Source organism: Atractosteus spatula, chromosome 4 (genome assembly GCF_055471065.1).
Source record: "Atractosteus spatula isolate fAtrSpa1 chromosome 4, fAtrSpa1.hap1, whole genome shotgun sequence".
Lineage (NCBI taxonomy): Eukaryota > Metazoa > Chordata > Actinopteri > Semionotiformes > Lepisosteidae > Atractosteus > Atractosteus spatula.
The window spans coordinates 43387061-43406752 of NC_142709.1; the positions used below are offsets into that span (position 1 = coordinate 43387061).

A 19692-nucleotide genomic window follows, 5' to 3' on the forward strand; every position below is an offset into this window, starting at 1 on the left:
CAATCAAGTGGCAAAAACAGTATCAAGTAGCGTGGATTAATTGGATGATTGAGTGGACTGATTGGAAGATTGATAGGGACTGGGGTGTACAGACAGACGACCTGAACGTGTTTGAATGTTACTGCTCGTGAGAATGTTGTTTTGTCAAGGAGACTGTGAACTGCCAATTCAAATAAATAAAAATATATTATTTATAGTAAATAACTTGTACCTATTATCTACACAGGGTATTTTGATTGATGCATGTTAAACTCATTTTTTTCATTGTCAATTACTGAGAAATGGGCAGGGTGCCTGTTTCTCAGTTTCTGGATTACATCACCACAGTATGCAAATTAACACCCCAGTGAAATACTACATCACAAGGTGCCTCTACCCTACTGCTAATCTACAAGAATTTTCCATAGTGAGTTTTTAGTTCAAACCAATACTTCAGAAAAACTGGAAATGTTCGGACTTTACTTTCATGTTGTATGTCTCTTCAGTAAGTACAAGCGCTTCTCTTTCCATTACATATTTAATCATTAAATACTTATATACTGTACAGCTTATACACTGCAATAATAAGCATTCAGCTGGGATATTTAATGCAGGTGTCTTTAGGGCATGCAATTCCTGTGATAATTATTTTGTACTATGTTTGCTTTCTTACTACTGTAAATGTAAAGGAATTGTTCCATAATATGCACAGCAGATAGTAACACCGTCAACAGGGATATACTGTATATAACTTTTACAGGCACAGTAAATTAAATTATTTATAAATGTCATATATACTTATTTATCATTGACACATAATTGCATACATTACAAAAATAGCACTGTTTTTCTGCACATACCACTACAAATAAAAAAAACAATTTAATTATATAGTAACATTTGAAAGATTAGTATTCTGCTCAAATACTAATTAAAGCATTTGTGTACATTTATGTTTTTGTTTGTAAATACCTTAGTACAAACTTTTTAACTGCACATAATGTATTTTTCCATGGTACTCTTTATAGAAATGTTCCTAACAATTACATATGGTAGATTTTGTATTTTAATTGGTATTTGTTGTTTATTTTTGGAAAACAAAAAAAGCTAATTTCAATTGTTTACATACAGTATATAACACTAAGGACTAATTATCAATACTGTATTTAAAACAAAGTATTTGCATTTTTATTACATTTATTACACTGGTGTTCCTTGGGTACATTTTGAATGCATAATAGAACAGAAGACTCATTTTGTCAAATGGTCTGAGACACAATTTAATTTATAAACCTTCATATTTATGATAAAATAAATATGAAGGTTTGTATGCCAAACTTTGGCAAACCGTAACAAAATATTTACAAATCTATGTTTTCACACTAAAGTTAGTATATTCAGGATATTACAAATATTTGACTACAACCGCATATACAGTATGCTATTCTGTTTTTCAATCAATAATTCTAAAAAAAGGTAAATTAACAAAACATTCATTAGGTCTTTTGAGCACTATGACCTATTATAAAATTCATGCTGTCTTGATGATTTTCTAGGTGTGATCTCGGCACATACAGTTTCTCAGTCTCATCCTTCAGTGCTGGTGCAGCTCGGAGACTCTGTAACTCTGAAGTGCACTATTGAACAAGAACAGCTGAGTCAACTGCTCTGGTACAAACAAGTTGTTGGACAGGCTCCAAGGGCCATTTTATCATCATCAGGTTATAATTCTTCATTTACATTATATAAAGGATTTAGAGATTCACGTTTTGTCATGCAGAAGAATGGAACTTGTTTTAATCTCCACATTTCAAAAGTTGAGCTTTCAGATACTGCTACATATTACTGTGGAACAATAGATTTCACAGACCTGCAGTTGGGAAATGGAACCTTACTGTTTGTTAAGGGTAAGGAAAGAGATGCTTTTCTTAATGTTGCAATAAAAGAAAATATTATCATAGTCTCATTTTAAAATATACTGGATAGAATTGCAATGTTGCTCAAAAGATAAAAAAAACCTCACAAATAATGTTTAAACTAGAAAACAGATCTTAATTACAAATATTAACAAAAGATAATGCTGAATTAGAAATATAACTTCAATAATATTTAGATTCTTACAAAATGAGAGATTAGGTTGATTTTTGACAGTCAACAAAGGTTTCAAATAATAAAATAGAAATATTTCCTCCTGTTAACTAATGTAACGGAGCTAAGATAATAAGGACATACAGTATATAGAATTTCACAAGAGATAAATTTAAGTGTCTTTTGCAGAAATGTCTGCTTATGCTTTTATCTTGTTACACAGTGCCCTTGAAAATTATTGAGACAGCACAGTCATAACTGATGCTACAGAGTTAAACAATTTACAGTAGATTCATGATTATGAGATAAATTGTGAGATAAATATGGATGATATATCCAATATAAAATGTTTTATTTGTGATTAATTCCATGTATAGGTGTAATTATATTTAGAACAAAATCATTGTTTGTGTTCTCCCAGTGATTTCAGGTGCCCCCAAGTACTGGGATGCATTTACTTTCATTTTTAGAGGGTAAAAAACAGTATTTGGTTGCACAGTTTTAAGGCAATAATTGTATGAAGTCTGCAATCCATGGAGACTCTACCCACTCTTGAGATGTACTGACATAATCTTTTTTTTTGGCATATAAAATGCATGATATGTTGAATTTAAATTGGTAGACTGACTTAAGCTTTGTAAGATTTTCTGCTTTTCTCCTGATGAACTCCCTGGTGGCACTGACTATATGTTTGGGTCACTGTCATGCTCCATAGTGAAGTGCCACTGATTAGTATGGAAGCATTTACTGTCTACTGTAAACTGACAATACCTAATTTGTTAAACTTCAGAAGTATTTTTACTGATGCCATGAGCTATGATTAGTTAGTGATGATTAGTTAGATATATCATCAATAAAGACCAGATCCAGATTTATCCATCTTGAGAGGCGAGAGGTTTAAAACTTCTGAGTTGTAATTCTTTTAACTATTCTGTGAGCTAAGATTTTAAGATCTTTAGCCCTGCACTCTAGAGATTGCTGGTAAATTCAACAATAGTTGTTTCAGTTGCTTTGCATTTTCACTGTAATTTTTGAGTCATTGACTTTTACTGTACTTCTCTGATTGGAAACTCTATTTCTGATTTGTTCCACTGGGTTCCACATATGCCCAGTTTATGTGTTATGGTTTATTTTAACAATATAAGAAACTACCATATGGTAGTTTGATCCAAGGATTGATTGTGCAATTTCTTTAAATGAGCCAGGAATTGGAAACGTTTGGCGCTAGTCTTCCAGATTAAACATTACCTTATTTTCTTTAACATATTTTTGTTTTCATATTTTGGAAATTACACTCAGATGGCAAAGCCAAAAAGGTTCATATGATGTTCACTGCTTTATAATAAACCCAATTACCCAGCAATCACCCTGACCAAAATGAGAACCCTTACAGCCAATTGTCTCATACTAAAATGCCATCAAAATAAAGTAGTAAAGCACAGTTTGTATAATTGACCCAGGAGGGTAGAATGGAATTGCCTTTATTAAAAATAAAATATTTAACAGTTATATCAGTTAACTTTTTTTTCTTTTTTTTTTCATTATGACCAGAATCGGTCTTGAGATATTTTTAACTTGATTTACAGTATTTGAGAGGTATGTCTTGACACCGATACTACGTAATTACTGCTCACGTACTGTATATGTTTCTAGGTTTATATTATGCATTTCATATGGTCAAATTACTTTTGAGCAACTGATAAGAAGCGCGAAACGGTATGCCCAGGGCGTTTTAGTTTCGTTTTGTCTGGGGACTGCTTTAACTATATCGCCGTGGATTGATTAGAGATATCAAGTACATACAAGTCATTTTTTAAATGTTGTAGTTTGTCTTGTAAAAATGTTACGAGAACATCATCTGTCAACAATTACACAGGTTCTGTTTCCATATTGCGGATTTTGGTTACGTAATATTATTTTCTAATTTAACGTTGTGAATATATGATTTGGGCAAACAGAGCCGCAAAGAAGTACATTATGGGTTGTTGTTTTTTTTTTGCAGTTTTATCTAGAACAAGCGATGCTTAAACCTTTGTCTGATTCTTGTGAAACTATCCACATGACAGTTACCCACAGTAGGAGTTGACTTCAGTGATGTCACTGATGGGATGTTGCTAAAAATCCATCCTCTGTAAAACGTCTTCTCTAGTTGTCCTGCATATGTATTCGCTAATGAAGCTGTGTGTTCTGAGCCTGGATCTCTACATTTCTGTATGAACCAGCTTAGAGGGCTAAAGACAGCTTGTGTTTAAATTAAGTGTAAGGTAATTTATGCTTCTAAAGTCATGGTCAGCATTTATTATTGTACTGTGCTGTAAACTTGTTCTGTGCCTAGTCACATTATTTTATAGCGTTTTTATAGCGTTATCAAATCTGGTGGCGCTGTGTGTTAGTTTCCTGACTCCCATGTCACATGGTCTGTGATTGAATCCCATGGAACTACTGTACAGTATCACTTTATTTTTTAACAAACATTTCTTTGAAAAAATGAAACGTTTCCCTTGGTCAGAGATTAAATAAAACCTCACTCATACCAAACAAATTTATATTTCTAAATATCACAACATGATCGAATTTAAGTCTTTTTAATAACAATGAATAGTCACCTATGCGTTACAAAATAAACATTTATATTGATTTGAATCGCGATTTGATGTAAACGCGTGTTTAAATATATGTGTTTGAAGGCGATATACTGTATAAAAGCGCTGATTCTTATGGAGTGTGTTCCGCCGGGGATTCAAAAAATTTATTTTTTTTAATCGCGTATCTCAGGAAAATTGCAGTATAACTTTGTTAATGCACAAACAGTGGCATGTTACATTATAATTTGGGTGTCTCCCCTTGCCAGAAAGCTCTAAATTGCATTTTGAGTGCGGTTTTTGACTTTTTCTAAATTGCAACCCATAAATAAAGCTGATAAAATTTAGACTAACTGTATTCTAAACTGTATTACAACGTAAATTGCAGAAATGCACTTGGAATCTGTCCAAGCCCTCCTACGAAAATTATTTAAACTGCGACACTGATCATTCATCTCTAAATAAACTTTATTTTATATAGCGTTTTAGGCGAATAGGTAATTAGATTGCTCATAAACCTAATTGCTTTTTCTACATAAACACAGCGTGATTGCTCTCTGAAAATGCTTTTCCTTTATATTTAGGCTCAGATTTCAACTATAGATCGCATTATTATAAACTTTCTTGGAAAAATGTATTTTATGTAAACCATGTTTGCTATTAATTCATTTAGGGCTAAAATACGTTCATTGTCTTCCAATCGAGTTGAGTTGACATTAGAAGCTTGCCACTCCCGGACTGTTACACCAACGCATTAGCATGTTAAAGCGACTTAATTGAGGTGCCAAGCTACCAGTTAACACTGTACTTCCTACTTTAAAAATACTTGTGAAACCGGTTTAATTCGTCACAGCCAGCACTCCTGCAGAGAGGGGGTTGTACTCGTAAAGTAGAAGCAGGCGAGATTTCCAGCAAAAGACACCCCCCCTCAAAAACCCAGCAAGCAGTAAGGCTTTATGTTGAAAATTGAAGTGGATTTTCTTTATGATAAAGAGGAGAAACTGGGATGGGAGGAGGGTTTGGTTTTGCATAAGGGGCGGGATTATGATAATTGGAGGAATTTGCGAGAGTATAATGGTTTGATATATTTGATTTTGTATTGTGGTCGTTATCTATGTTTTTGGTTGGTATTATGTTTATATGGTTGTTTTTGTTGGTTGGTTGTTATTATGGTTATTAATAATATGATCTATAGTTGAAATCTGAGCCTAAATAAAAAGAAAAAGCAAGTGATTAGGTTTATGAGCAATCCAATTACTTATTCGTTTAAAACGCTATATAAAATAAAGTTTATTCTTAATTTGCTGGACAGAGCGGTGAACATTATTATGCATAAGACAAAGATAACGATCCTGATCAGTTTAGAAATCTGTGTACGCTGTAAGGTTTTTACTTCTTAAACTTTTAAAATACACGTTTCGAATAGAAAGAAATCCTCTTCCTGGTATAGTCGCATGAAGTGAGAGGCGAAACAGCCCTACACAGCCCTATCGCAGTACACGAATATAATCATATCGTTATTAAATTCTTTAGATACGCGATTCCATATTATATTAGCAGAAAAGCTTAAACTACCACTTTTTCACATGCTATTTCACATGTTAGTTAAATTTAATTTATTTATACATTATATATTTATATCTCTGACCAAGGGAAACGTCTCATTTTTTCAAAGAAATGTTTGTTCACAACGGCGACTGTCAGAAGATAGGACACAGCGGCTCAGGCACCCGCTGAATGGAAAAGGGGCACTTTAATGTTCTGTATGGCTAATACTAAAGCCAATAGTAATATTCAATACTTTAATATCCTTTTCTGTATGTTTAACAATAGTGGGTACTGGCCTAATTCGTCCCTGCTCCCGTTGTTAGGTGTTAATGTGTTGTTAAGTGTGAATTTGTAGCTGTTTCCCTGGGGTCTGGCTTTTTTTCTGGAAAACCATAACTGGTCTTGTCCAGATTGACTGTCGGCGCCCAGGTCTGATCTTTGTCTTCTAAGCTTTCTGTGTACAGTGGAGCCTCCTGTCCAGCCAGCACATGTCCACAGACATTCACAACAGCGACATATCATAAAACGTTTGCACATATAGTGTGCAAAAATGCACTTTATTTACTAAAAATAAGACAGAGATACTGTATCAATTTATGTTGCATTAGCCTGATTATGATTAAAAAAACACATATAATTAAACACGCTTTTGCGATTTAAATCAAAACACGATTTAAATCAATATAAATGTTTATATTGTATCGCATACTGTCCAGCCTCCATTTCTCTATAAAAAATTACTCTATTACACACACACAATAGAAGCAGGAAGCAGAAGCAGGGACCGTTGTCAGAAGGGAAGAAGGTGACTATTCATTGTTATCAAAAATGACTTAGAATCGATCATGTTGCGATATTTTGAAATATAAAAGTCAATTGATTGTCCATAATATCGCTATTCTATTTTTTCGAAGAAATGTTTGTTCAAAGGAAAGTCCAGCACCAGCTGCATTTGAACACACAACCTGCAAGTTGTTAATCAAGCACGTAGACCAGTAGGCTACAAGACAACTCACATGACAGGGAGGCGAAACAGCCCTACATAGCCCTGTCGCAGTACACGAATATAATCATATCGTTATTAAATTCTTTAGATACGCGATTCCATATTATATTAGCAGAAAAGCTTAAAACTACCACTTTTTCACACGCTATTTCACATGCTAGTTAAATACTTCGATGCTTAAAATGTTTAGGGAGAAATGGAATACCGGTGTGTATTTTTCCTTTAAAGTACCGATTCCTTGAATCTGACTGGCTGACACCCTTCTGAAGTGGTTCCATAAAATCTGGTATACGGAAAAGAAAGCATTGATAAAAAAAGCCTGGATTCTCATGTATCTCATACAAGTATCTTTTAATACAGTCTTTGCTGTGCTCTTGAGGATCCTTGTGATATTTTGAGCTCTAGTTGAATGATAAGTGTCGCATTTTAAATCATTTTCGTAGTTAGAAATTATGAAACGCCCTGTTAAAAGCAAGGGAGTTTTTATGCCCGTTGAAGTAAAACAAAATGCCTGACAAAGTATGGCTTGGACAGATTCCAAGTGCTTGTACAAATGTGCTAAAGAAATTATACTTTGAGTATACAGCTTGTCCAAAGTCATTCATTATTAATACTATTAGTAATATCTTCGGTAAAGGCTTTGATGCATAAATATTTCTGATAAAGGTAGGTTGTGTACTTTTGTCCAGCTGAGCAATTTTGCTTTCATAAAATATATACGCGATTCAATATTATATTCCCTTTTAATCAAATTCTAAAAGTATGCCTGTTGACTCCGGTATCTCTTTAGTTAAAGACTTCGATGCTTAAAATGTTTAGGGAAAAATGGAATACTGGTGTGTATTTTTTCTTTAAAGCACCAAGACCAGCCATATACTGTATGTTTATGTTCCAAAATTAATATTGTTTATGGCCTTCACACGCGTTACAGTATGCTCCTATTCTTTTTATGCTCAGCTACTAAGATTTCCTTTCAGTGGTAAAATTCAATATCTACAACGGGCACAGCAAAGACGTTTACTGTAAGTCTTTCTACGACAGACCAACGGACCACGAGTGCCCCTGTCGGTCAACCAATCACGTACTGCGGTGCCTCGCGTCATCTTGCGTCACAATGCGCGACGCCACCTGCAGTACGTGTCTGTAATGCGCACTTTGAATGGCTGCATCTGTATATTACAGTTGAGAAAATTGTAAAAATGAGTTTAGAGTCAATAATTGTCTCACTTTTTAAGGGCACTTATATTGGAATCAGAAAAAATGCATACAGATATTTTCTCATAAGTAACTCTTAAAAGTAGATTGATATGGCTTTATTTTGCATTTATTAAAATATCCTAAGAACTGAAAATAAACAAAAAATAATCTGTGGCAATGACACTTGACTGATCTGTTTAATTGTGATGTAATACAGTATGTTCATCCCATAAGCTCTGAATTGTTTTATAATTCAGTATTGAATCTACAGAACTACTGATTTGTTTCTTCCCTGTTGTAGATGCTGAAACCAGTTACAGACCTTTCCATTCCCCTCTGTCTAAATCACTCCAGTCAAAAGACAATACTGATCAGCAGTGTGTGATTTACAGACAGACTCAAACAGGAAACCAGAATGTTTCTTGTTGTGAGTATCTATTTGGACAAGCTGACTCCAGAAATACTTTTATACAAGGGAATGTGTTTCAGAAGAGCTCCGAGGCTGGACTTCCTAGTCAGAGCTCTGTCTATACTCTTCCCAAGAGGAACCTCAGATGCTCAGATGCTGAGACGTACTACAGTACTGTGGCCACATGTGAGGAGATAATTTCTGCAAAAGAAATACAACTTGATAACAAAGGTCACTGATTTTTTTAAGTCGATTATATCACCAAACAAAATAAATCAAGCAAATACAATTATAGTTAACTAATTTGTACAGCATACCTTTATATCAGTGGTTCTCAAACTTTTTGTACCAAGTACCACACCTGATCAAACCAAAGCATCCAAGTAGCACCTCCAAGTCATCTTCTAATAGGAACCACAGAAAATCTAAATGACCAACATGAGTAACAGACTCTCACACACTTACACACATATAATAAAAATAGAACTGAGCACTTAGATAATTTGGATCGTACTGCCTTGTAGCCATTTTTTGACGCTTGGTAACACTAGCAGTGCTGTCTGTGTCAGGTTCAGCAGCAGAGCTAGTGTCAGTGTCTGATGTATAATCCTCCTCGTTCTCAACAGGTGCGCGTTATCTATTAGAGGTGGCGTCACTACTCATGGCATCTATTCCTTTCAGCCATGACATAATACTTGATTTTTGTCAAGTATACATTTTTAATCAATTGTTCTGTTGGTGAATGTGGCATTATTGGAGAAATGTTTCCCCATTTCCTCTTAAAAGACAATCAGGAGTCCGTTAAATGTTAAAATATTTTATTATTTAATGCGCATGGGAGCAAAACACATAGAGATGCTAGGTGTATTTTTCTCAAAATAATTAACCTAGAACAGTCCTTAAATATTTTTAGAAATCTATCATGCTTTCCTGTGTTTACAAGATTGGCAGTGTTGCAAAATCACGCACATCCTCCTACCTCCCTATTTGCTAAAGATAACTTACTGTATTTTAATACAATTGGTCACTTAGGTTCGTAGTACGTTCTATACAATGGTATAGAATTACATAGCAGCCCTTGTGTCTACTCAAGTATTAGCGCGCATCGACGTAGCCGAGCTGCGTATTTGACACATAAACTAATTTTATTAAAAAAGAAAATATGAAAACCCATCTCAAGCTGTCTGAAACCGATTAAGTAAATTACAGATGTAACATTTACATAATATTTTATTATTCAAATTTTAAAACCCAATTTTTCAGTGCACACAACAAATTTCCAAGGTCATTTGGCATACCACCTGGGGGCGCTGTGCGTACCACAGTTTGAGAACCACTGCTTTATATAATAGTTTATACACAACTTTACAAATTATTTATAAATCTAGAGTTGTACCCACTGGTGTTTCTGTCATAAAATTAAAAAAATTAGAGCAGCTCCCCCAATTTAACATATACTGTAGCTACCCATCTGTAAGACGTGTAGAAATAATGGTTGGGTGGGCATTGTTGTCGTTCTTTTTTAAATTAGTCTGCTTTTAAACTTCATGGATAGTATAGCCTCTCCTGTAAACCAGAAATTTACTTGTGAAGTCCCTACCCCTAGGTAAAAAACTGAGAAACTATCTGAGCAGGAGTGTTCTCAAGCCCCGTGCTTTCACTAGGACCCAGGGTTAGGATCAAATCAAATACAAAAAACACCTGTTTTAGGATACAGTCACATGAAAATATATCTGCATTCATACTGCTAAAAAAGACATTGCAGCATATCTTTCCACTATCATCAATGTCTACATTTCCATCAGCATATTTTGATTCCTATACAGTATATGGACTAATGATTAATTACATTTTTTTTATTTTAATCAGTGTACCACAACTACAGTTCCAGGCAGTTCCCAGTGGTCATTGCTTTGGGAGTTCTGAATGGTGTTCTTATAATTATGATCACTGTCCTGACCTACAGACAGTTCCAGTCAGCCAAGTGTGGGAGTTTTGTGGGTAAGCTACATTTATTTCTACCAGAAATACAATTGTTCAGAACACACCATCATATTTTTCAGTGATTTATCCAAAACATATATAAACTAAAAATAAACAGAATGAAAGTTATAGACAACAGTAGTATTATGAAATCATTTCTGATTCCATTGCTACACATTTCTGTGATCTGTCCTCACCCCTGTACAGAGAGTGACTCTGAAGATGTGGCCCATTCCTCTTCCCAGCATCAACACACAGACAGCACCCACCACCAGGTATGTCTAGTGATCTACTCAAAAATACACCTTTGCCAGTATTGTTTTAACATCTGTCCATTTATCCAAATATTTACAAGTGATCCATGGGTTACATAACACATTATTTGTTACTTTATTAAGTATCAGTTACTTTTTATTTTATTAAAAAAGCTCATTAGCATGTTTTTTTCTTCATTATTTCAGTATTCATTATACTGTATAGGAAATGTGTTAGCCATTGTAAGCAGTGCATAAAATAACATAGAAACCTGCTACCATCAAGTATAAAACATGTTGATGGCTCAAGAGTAAACCCAGACAAATAAAATTTGAGTTATACAATGGCTTCCAGACAGGTATTAAGAAAGAACATTGAGGATTTTTAGAAATCATGGAATGTATAAATATTAATTGTATAGGTAGGCAGATTGATTTTAATACTGTAATAAATGTCACTCCAAGATATTACTGTGAGGATATTCTCATATTAGGATAATCTCATATTATTGTAAGGATGTTTTTTGTCTGTTTAAATTAATTTCATCCATGACCTTCACCATCTGCTCAATATGTGGCTTTTAGTTGTTGTACAAAACTATTGAACTCTGTTTTTCAGAATGAGGAAAGTTCATTGACGTATGCTACATTGAAAGTCAAGCACACTGTGAATGGGCATAGACCAAAGAGAAGAGATGTGAACATGGACACAGTGTACAGTGAAATTATGATCCACAAATGCTAATGAAAATATGATTTAAGGAAAAAACTAATAACCAATGTGACATATTATAGCAGGTGTACATTATAAGACATGCATTACTTCTTTACAGCTAATATACTGTACTAGTACTCAACACATTATGGGCAACATATGTACAGTGCTGAGAAAAAAGTCTGTAAACCCCTAAGGTTCCTGTTCTTGTATATATTAGACCTAAAATGTAATAACATCTTCATGAAAGTTTTAATAAAAGATTAAAATAATTCAATTAAAAATATGACACCACGGCACAACTCATTATATAATTTAAAAAAGTGACCCAACAGTAAAGCCTTAGATGTACTGTGGCACCTCTTTGAGTAGCAATGACAACTTTACCCATCCATCTTAGATGGATCCATAGCAGCTTTGAAAATGTATATATTTTATTGCATTTTATCTTGAATTACATGTTTTTTTAAGTTTCAAAGTTTTGTATGTGCAAGTGATCTCCAATAAATCCAACCATTAAGTTTGTTTTCACAGCAGTGAAACTTGTAACGAAGCGTTCTTTCAGGACCCTAGGCAGATGACACAATCTGGGGAAGAGCGAAGAAAACACGGGGAAAAAAGCATGCAGGAGTCGGAAATAAAACAGGGGGCGTGTCCTTGGTGCGCAGGTGTGCTGGGGGGTGAGTCTGGGGCAAATGATCCAAAGCAGAATCCAAAGGGAAATCCAAGGCGAGGCAAATGTTCAAAGCCGAGTGGTCCATCCAGGACGAAAACAAACAGAATTAAAAACCGGAACAGGATCGGGGGGAACAAGGGGGGAATTGGACCAGGCGCTCCAGATCCCAGACTCACTTGGTATGGGAACCAATGCAGAGCCCAGAACAGAGTGAGTGTCTGGCTTTTAAGGTGAAGTGAAAAGGGGGCTGGAACAGGGAGCAGGTGCAGGAGATGAGTAAAAAACAAGGAAGGGCTGGAGCGTCCTTAAGAGGAGGGGGTTACAAGCGTGAAAAAAATATTTTCTAATAAACCAACAAATTCAGAAAATAGCATGACTGCAATAATACACATACACAGCACAACATGTAAATGTAATGGTTTTACTAGCAAAATCAGATATTTCTTGTAAAGTTCTATCACTCTTCCATTGACATTTATCAATTTTCTCCCATTCTTCCTTTCAGAACTGCTTCGGTTTGGTGTCATTTGTATGAACATGTCTTTTCAGGTCTTGCTGTAACATTTTCAAGGGGTTTAGGTCTAGACATTAACTAAGCCAATCCAAAATATGAAATCTGTAGATTCTATGTTTAAATCATTGTCTTGCTTCATGACCCATTTTTGACTGTATCAGCTGATGGATGGATACCCTAACATTTTCTAACAGAATTTCTGGATTTAATGCCAGATTCATGATTCCTACAATGTTAACAAGCCATTCATGCAATATACCCACAAACCATGATACTTCTACTAACATTCTTATGTTCTTTCATTTGAAGGTACTGTTTGACTTTCATCACACAAAACATTTTTCATTTTTGCCAAAATGTTCAGCTTTTCACTCATCAGTCCATTCAGCATTCTTTAGGTAATCTTGTGGATTGGCCAGTACTCTTTGGTTATAGAGGACAATATTCTATTTAGAAAGAATTGGTTTCTTCCTCCCATGAAAACCATTCCCTCTCTTCAAGATGACATTTCATCTTTTCAAGATGGTTGAGACAGGAACACTGCCATTCACATTTCCCTATACAGTATATGTTTTATCAAAATATATACTGATGGAAAAAAGAAATGCAACACTCATTGTTGGCCAGAAATTTCAACCTTCATTGTTGAAATAATAGACAAATGAGAATAATAAGAAAAAAAACAGTACAACAACAAAAACAACAGGAAAACAATAACAACTGTAACCATTAACAACAGTCGTCTTGCAATCCTTCAATATCTTGTGTGACCACCTCTAGCAGCCGCCCCTGCTTGACACCTCTGGTGTATAGAGCCAATGAGTGTCTGAATCTGCAGTTGTGGGATATTAACCCATTCCTGCAGAAGGGACTGACATAGTTGCTGGCCATTGGCAAGCAGAGGGTCATGTCTCCGGATGGTGCAATCCAGCGCATCCTAAAGGTGCTCTATGGGGTTAAGCTCAGGAGAGAAGGCAGACCAAGACATCACCTAAACACCAGCATTCCTTAGGGTAGTTGTGACCACAGCAGTTGAGTGTGGCCAGGCATTTTCCTACTGTAGGGTCAGGTCATGTTGCCTCACATAGGAAATGATGATTTGCTGCTCAATCCCATCCCTATAGCACACACCGTTCAGCCTGCCCTCAATGAAGTGGAGCTGTGTCCAGCCTGTATGGTGAATGCCAGCCACACCATTACTTTGGTTCCACCACAGGGGTCAGTTTCCTGGACACAGGCAAGAGCATACCTCTCTCCTCTCCTCCTCCACAATCTGGCTCTCCCGTCTGTGTGGAACAGGCTGAAGAGTGATTAATCCGTGAAGATGACCTGATGCCACTGCTGACGAGAGGGCCTCTGACAGGTTGCCTTGCTCTAAGGCCAGCAGCATGGAGCCTGTCCTTCACTGTCCTGTCACTCATGCAGGCATTGTGTCTGCTGGCAGTTTCAGTATGGGTGGCAGATCTGAAATGATCTCTCAGATGGACCAATCTGATGTGTTGGTCCTGCTCTGGTGTGGTCACTCGAGGGCGACTAGATCTTGGATGGTCATCTGTCCTGCTGGACTGCTGAAACCTTCTCTGCAGTCAGGACACAGTGGAGTGGCTTACTCCATAGTGTCTAGCAACGCTGGCACATGACATGCCTGCCTGCAGTATGCCAATGGCCCTCTCCCTTGCTTCTGGTGACATTTGAGGCATTATGGAATGCACAGAAAACTGACTAAATGTGGCCTTTTCCTTGGAGTGACCTAAGCTTTGAATAAGGTCTTTTTGAATTTGACCTGATCAGGCATTGTTCCACCTGGACCTTGTTGGGTAAAAGTGCACCTAACAAGCTTTCGTGTGATTGGCAAGTTGCAATGCCTCTTTGCTGGCTTAAAACAAATTGACAACTTTTTTTGAAAGTACATAAGCTATACCTATAGTATTCTCATTCCAGAATATGTTATGTTTCTTTTTTTCATCAGTACATTATCTCTTGGCAGTAGCACAAATCTAAAACATGCTTTAGGTATGTGTGCCTCAATGTGTGCATAGCCTTATATAAAGCTTTGTTGAGGAGAGCAAACAAAACAAAAAAGGATGAAGCAAAAGTTTTAGACAAGTTCACTGAAATTATTTTCTAGAAATACTGTATATATTGTTCTTTACTTGAAAAAAATGTTAACTGCTGTAGTAACTGTTCTCCCTCTCAGTCTAGCACTGTTTGGTATTTGAACTTTGCTTGGCAAATAAAAAGTCATAATGATGCATACAAGTATTTTAAAGTTGTATTCATATTTTAATTTGTTTTGTACCTGTAAGTGTATGTAAAAATATGTTCACACAAATAAATCTATTTCACACTTTTATCATTACATAATTCTGTCACTCAGTTGAAAGACAACAAATGGGTAATAATGATTTTTGGACAATTCTAGGAAGTGTTTCCTTTTCACAATTCCAATAATACAGAGAAAGATTAAATGAAAGTTCAATAGGATAAAGTAATTGTTCTAGTACACACATTTAAAGAGTTTTCATAGGAATAACAATTGCTGTTGGGTTTTCTTGCATATGGCATCTGTGTTTTCATCAAAGGTTAGTTAGTAATCAACAAAATTGCCAGGATATTTAAAACTGTTGACAATTTCATTTCTGTGCTGATGGTGACTGATGGTTGTGGAGATGGTGGATGCTTTCTGTAATCACTGATCATGTCTTTGGTTTTACACCAATCAACAAAATAATCCACTACAGGGCCATAATCAGTGTCTGCATTTTAGAGTTTACACCACCAAACTTAATGATGTGTCTGTCCTAAACAGGGATGCTACAGCTGTCTGTATACAGAATAGATATAATGGAGTAGAGTATACAGCCTGGAGGAGACCCAGTAGAAGAACAAAGCAGCTCTGGTATAAGGCTCTTCAAATCAAATCAAATCAAAGTTTATTCATCAAATGCACAACAATACAGCGTGCAAAATAGTTGCTGGCAATGAAATGTCTGTTCCGCGAGCTCACAAAAATAATAAGAATCACAGAAATCATAAAAATCCCCAAAACACAAAAATCACAAAATTGAGGTTATGAAAATAAGGTAACATAATAATAGATGTAATAGAAATGGAATAAAACTCAATATGAGAAGAGCTGCTATGTGTCCATGGTGTATGCAATATATACAAGAAGTGTGGTTATGCTGAATATAGTGAAAACTGTGTGTCCATGTAGCCATTACAGGTGATTTGCTAAAGGAGCTGCAGGTTGGCTATTCAGCAGTCTTATTGCCTGGAGGTAGAAGCTGTTCCGTAGTCTGTTGGACTTGGACCGAATGCTTTGGTACCGTTTACCGGACGGTAGGAGGGAAAACAATTTGTGACTGGGATGACTGGGGTCCTTGAGAATGGACCTGGCCTTCTTCAGACATCTAGCTGAGTAGACATCCTGGATGTTTGGTAGCTCACAGCCGGTAATGAGCTGCGCTGACTTCACCACCCTCTGCAGTACTTTGCGATCCCGGGCGGAGCAGTTCCCATACCAGTCAGTGATGCAACCAGTCAGGATGCTCTCAATAGTACACCTGTAGAAGTTGGCCTGGATATGTGATGGCATGCCAAACCTCTTTAGCCTACGGAGAAAGAATAGGCGCTGCCGTGCTGTTTTGACCACGGTGTTGATGTGGTGGGTCCAGGTTAAGTCCTCTGAGATGTTAACTCCCAGGAACTTAAAACTGCTGACTCTCTCCACTGCAGTCCCACTGATGTAGATAGGTGTGTGATCTCCTCCCTGGTGTTTTCTATAGTCTACAATCATTTCCTTTGTCTTACTGATGTTCAGAGAGAGGTTGTTCTCCTGGCACCATGCTGCCAGGGTTTCAACCTCCTCCCTGTACGCAGACTCTTCACCGTCTGGGATCAGGCCGATGACTGTTGTATCGTCCGCAAACTTAATGATGGAGTTTGAGTTATGCCTGGCGACACAATCATGAGTAAATAAGGAGTAGAGGACAGGGCTAAGCACACAGCCTTGGGGGGCTCCAGTGTTTAGAGTCAGGGTAGAGGATATGTTGGTGCCCACCCTCACCACCTGCAGATGTTCTGTCAAGAAGTCCAGGATCCAGTTACAGAGGTCCTGGAGCGTGATGACAAGCTTTGAGGGCACTATGGTATTGAATGCTGAGCTGTAATCAATAAACAGCATTCTCACATATGTTCCTTTCTTATCCAGGTGTGAGAGGGCAGTATGGAGGGCAGTGGCAATAGCATCTTCTGTTGACCGGTTCTGGCGATACGCAAATTGCAGTGGGTCTAGGGTGTCAGGCAGTGAGGAGGTGATGTATGCTTTGACCAACCGCTCGAAGCACTTCATGATAACTGATGTGAGTGCAACAGGGCGGTAGTCATTTAGGCAGCTGACTCTGGGTTTCTTAGGAACGGGAACAATGGTGGTTTTCTTAAAGCAGGAAGGAACTATAGACTGAGCTAAAGAGAGATTGGATATGTCCGAGAAGACATCTGCCAGCTGGTCTGCACATGCCTTCAGAACGTGGCCAGGGATGGCATCAGGGCCAGGAGCCTTGCGTGGATTGGTCTTTTTAAAAACTTTACACATCTGCTCTGGATATGATCAGTGGGTTTCCGTCTTGGATTTCTGGAATCTTCCTGACTGGATCTGCGTTACTGACCTCAAACCGAGCATAGAATGAATTTAGCTCAGTAGGAAGAGAGGCAGACTGTTGTGCGACATAGCTGGGTTGCGTTTTGTAGTCTGTAATGGTGCGTATACCACTCCACATGGTTCGTGTGTTGCAGCAGTGATAATATGACTCTAATTTTACTCTGTAGTTGTATTTAGCTATTTTGATAGCTTTCCTGAGGTAATATCTAGATTTTTTGTATTTATCCATATTGCCAGAATTGAAAACAACTGTCCTAGCTCTCAGTTTGGCGCGTATCTCGCCATTTACCCACGGTTTCTGATTTGGATATGTGCGAACAGTAATCCTGGGAATCATGTCTTCAATGCCTTTACTGATGTAGCCAGTAACATAGTCCGTATACAGATTGATATTATTTTTGGCAGCTTCACAGAAGATCTGCCAGTCAGTGGTAGCAAAACAATGATTTACTATAAAATCTGATTCATCTGACCAACGTTGAATGGTTCTTAACGCTGGCCTCTCCTGTTTAAGCTTCTGCTTGTAACCAGGAAGTAGCAGAATGGAGGCGTGATCGGATTTGCCGAAAGGAGGTCAGGGGAGGGCTTTGTAACAATCCCGGAAGGGAGTGTAAACATTGTCCAACGTGTTGGTTCCACGCGTCGGGCAGTCGATGTGTTGATGTAGATTAGGCATTGTTCTCTTCAAGTTTGCACTGTTGAAATCACCCGCTATGATGAATGCCCCCTCAGGATGTGTATTCTCGTGTCTGTTAAGGTGAGAGTGTAGTTCATCCAGTGCCTTTGTAAAATTTGCCTGCTGGGGAATATACACCACTGTGAGAACTACCGATGTGAACTCCCTCGGGAGATAGAAAGGCCAACATTTTATTGTCAAATGTTCAAGATGTATAGAGCATGATGTTAAAATAATCTCCACGTCTGTGCACCAGGAATCGTTTACCATGAAGCATAGCCCGCCGCCTTTGCTCTTACCCAAATCCGGTGTTCTGTTCTGACGGTGAATAGAAAATCCTCCCGGGAGGATAGCAGAGTCCAGAACAGATGGGTCAAGCCATGTTTCAGTGAATGCCAGCACATTGCAGTTCTTGATGTCCCGTTGAAAAGCAAGCCTTGCTCTCAGTTCATCCAGTTTATTGTCCAGTGACTGAACATTAGCAAGAAGTATACTCAGGGGTGGGGCACAATTGCCGCGCTGCCTCAATCTTACCAGAATGCCTGCCCATTTACCCCTCTTCCTACGACGCCGTCTTCTTCCTAGTACAGGTACAGGTGAGTCTTTACCCTCACTTTCTGTTATCTGTTGGTCATAAAATCTAGGATCCAGCCTACAATATTAAAGTCCAGATTAAAATTTGAGTGTAATCTCTCCACTAATAGGTGTGGTTAAATAGTGTGAAAGGCTGATGAGAAATGTATAAATAAAATCCTGGCATGTGAGGGTAGCATTTTCTACACCTCTTTTGGCCCTGTAGACAAACTGCATGGGATCCAGTAGGTGCTTTACCTAGTGGAGAATATGAATCTTCTAAAAAAAATTCATAACTAAAAAGGTCAATGCCACTACAATACACTTCTCTTAACCCCTAAGTTAATAAATGGAAGCATCTCTGTATACATACATATGTCCTGTACAAGAGGTCTATACCAACTGTTCCAACCTAATCAGTTTTTTAAGTTTCAGGTTTTTACCTTCCCAAAGTCTTCATCAATGTCCTCAATCACTTTGTTTAAATCAATTAAAAGAATAGCCATCCCCCATTTGGATAGTATACCAATATTGTCAAGTGGTGGAACTCCAGGATAGTGCCCTCCCCAGCCTTGCCAACAGTGGCAAAACAGTATTTGATATTAATACATTTAAATTGTTCTGAATTTGCAGAAAACAAAAAATATACTAGTTTGTCACTGTTACTCTTGATTGTCTTGTGAGTAAAATAGCATCACACCATAGTCAAGTACTACAAGTAGAAGAGGGCTGCATTAAATATTGTAAAATTAATCTTGTTTGAAAGGTGCATCGAAGACTACACCAACACAGTCAGCTGATGAGCCTCAGATGTTGTTCAAAACTGTGT

General features: G+C 37.2%; 1 protein-coding gene across 1 annotated transcript; it reads left to right on the forward strand.

Annotated features, from left to right (window-relative positions):
* The first annotated feature begins 419 nt into the window (after nt 1–419).
* LOC148836342 (uncharacterized) lies at nt 420–12266 on the forward strand. Its single transcript, XM_088913653.1, has 6 exons — nt 420–484; nt 1536–1886; nt 8702–9040; nt 10679–10810; nt 11000–11067; nt 11666–12266. The coding sequence occupies exons 1-6, from the start codon at nt 448–450 to the stop codon at nt 11789–11791; spliced, it is 1053 nt and encodes a 350-aa protein (XP_088769779.1). The 5' UTR covers nt 420–447; the 3' UTR covers nt 11792–12266.
* The last annotated feature ends 7426 nt before the right edge of the window (nt 12267–19692 follow it).

Bases quoted from the DNA above. Each gene is read 5' to 3' on its own strand.
- LOC148836342 (XM_088913653.1), top strand. From the start codon at position 448: ATGTTCGGACTTTACTTTCATGTTGTATGTCTCTTCA. The intron at 1,887-8,701 runs GTAAGGAAAGAG...TCCCTGTTGTAG, and splicing joins AACCTTACTGTTTGTTAAGG to ATGCTGAAACCAGTTACAGA. The intron at 10,811-10,999 runs GTAAGCTACATT...ACCCCTGTACAG, and splicing joins CAAGTGTGGGAGTTTTGTGG to AGAGTGACTCTGAAGATGTG.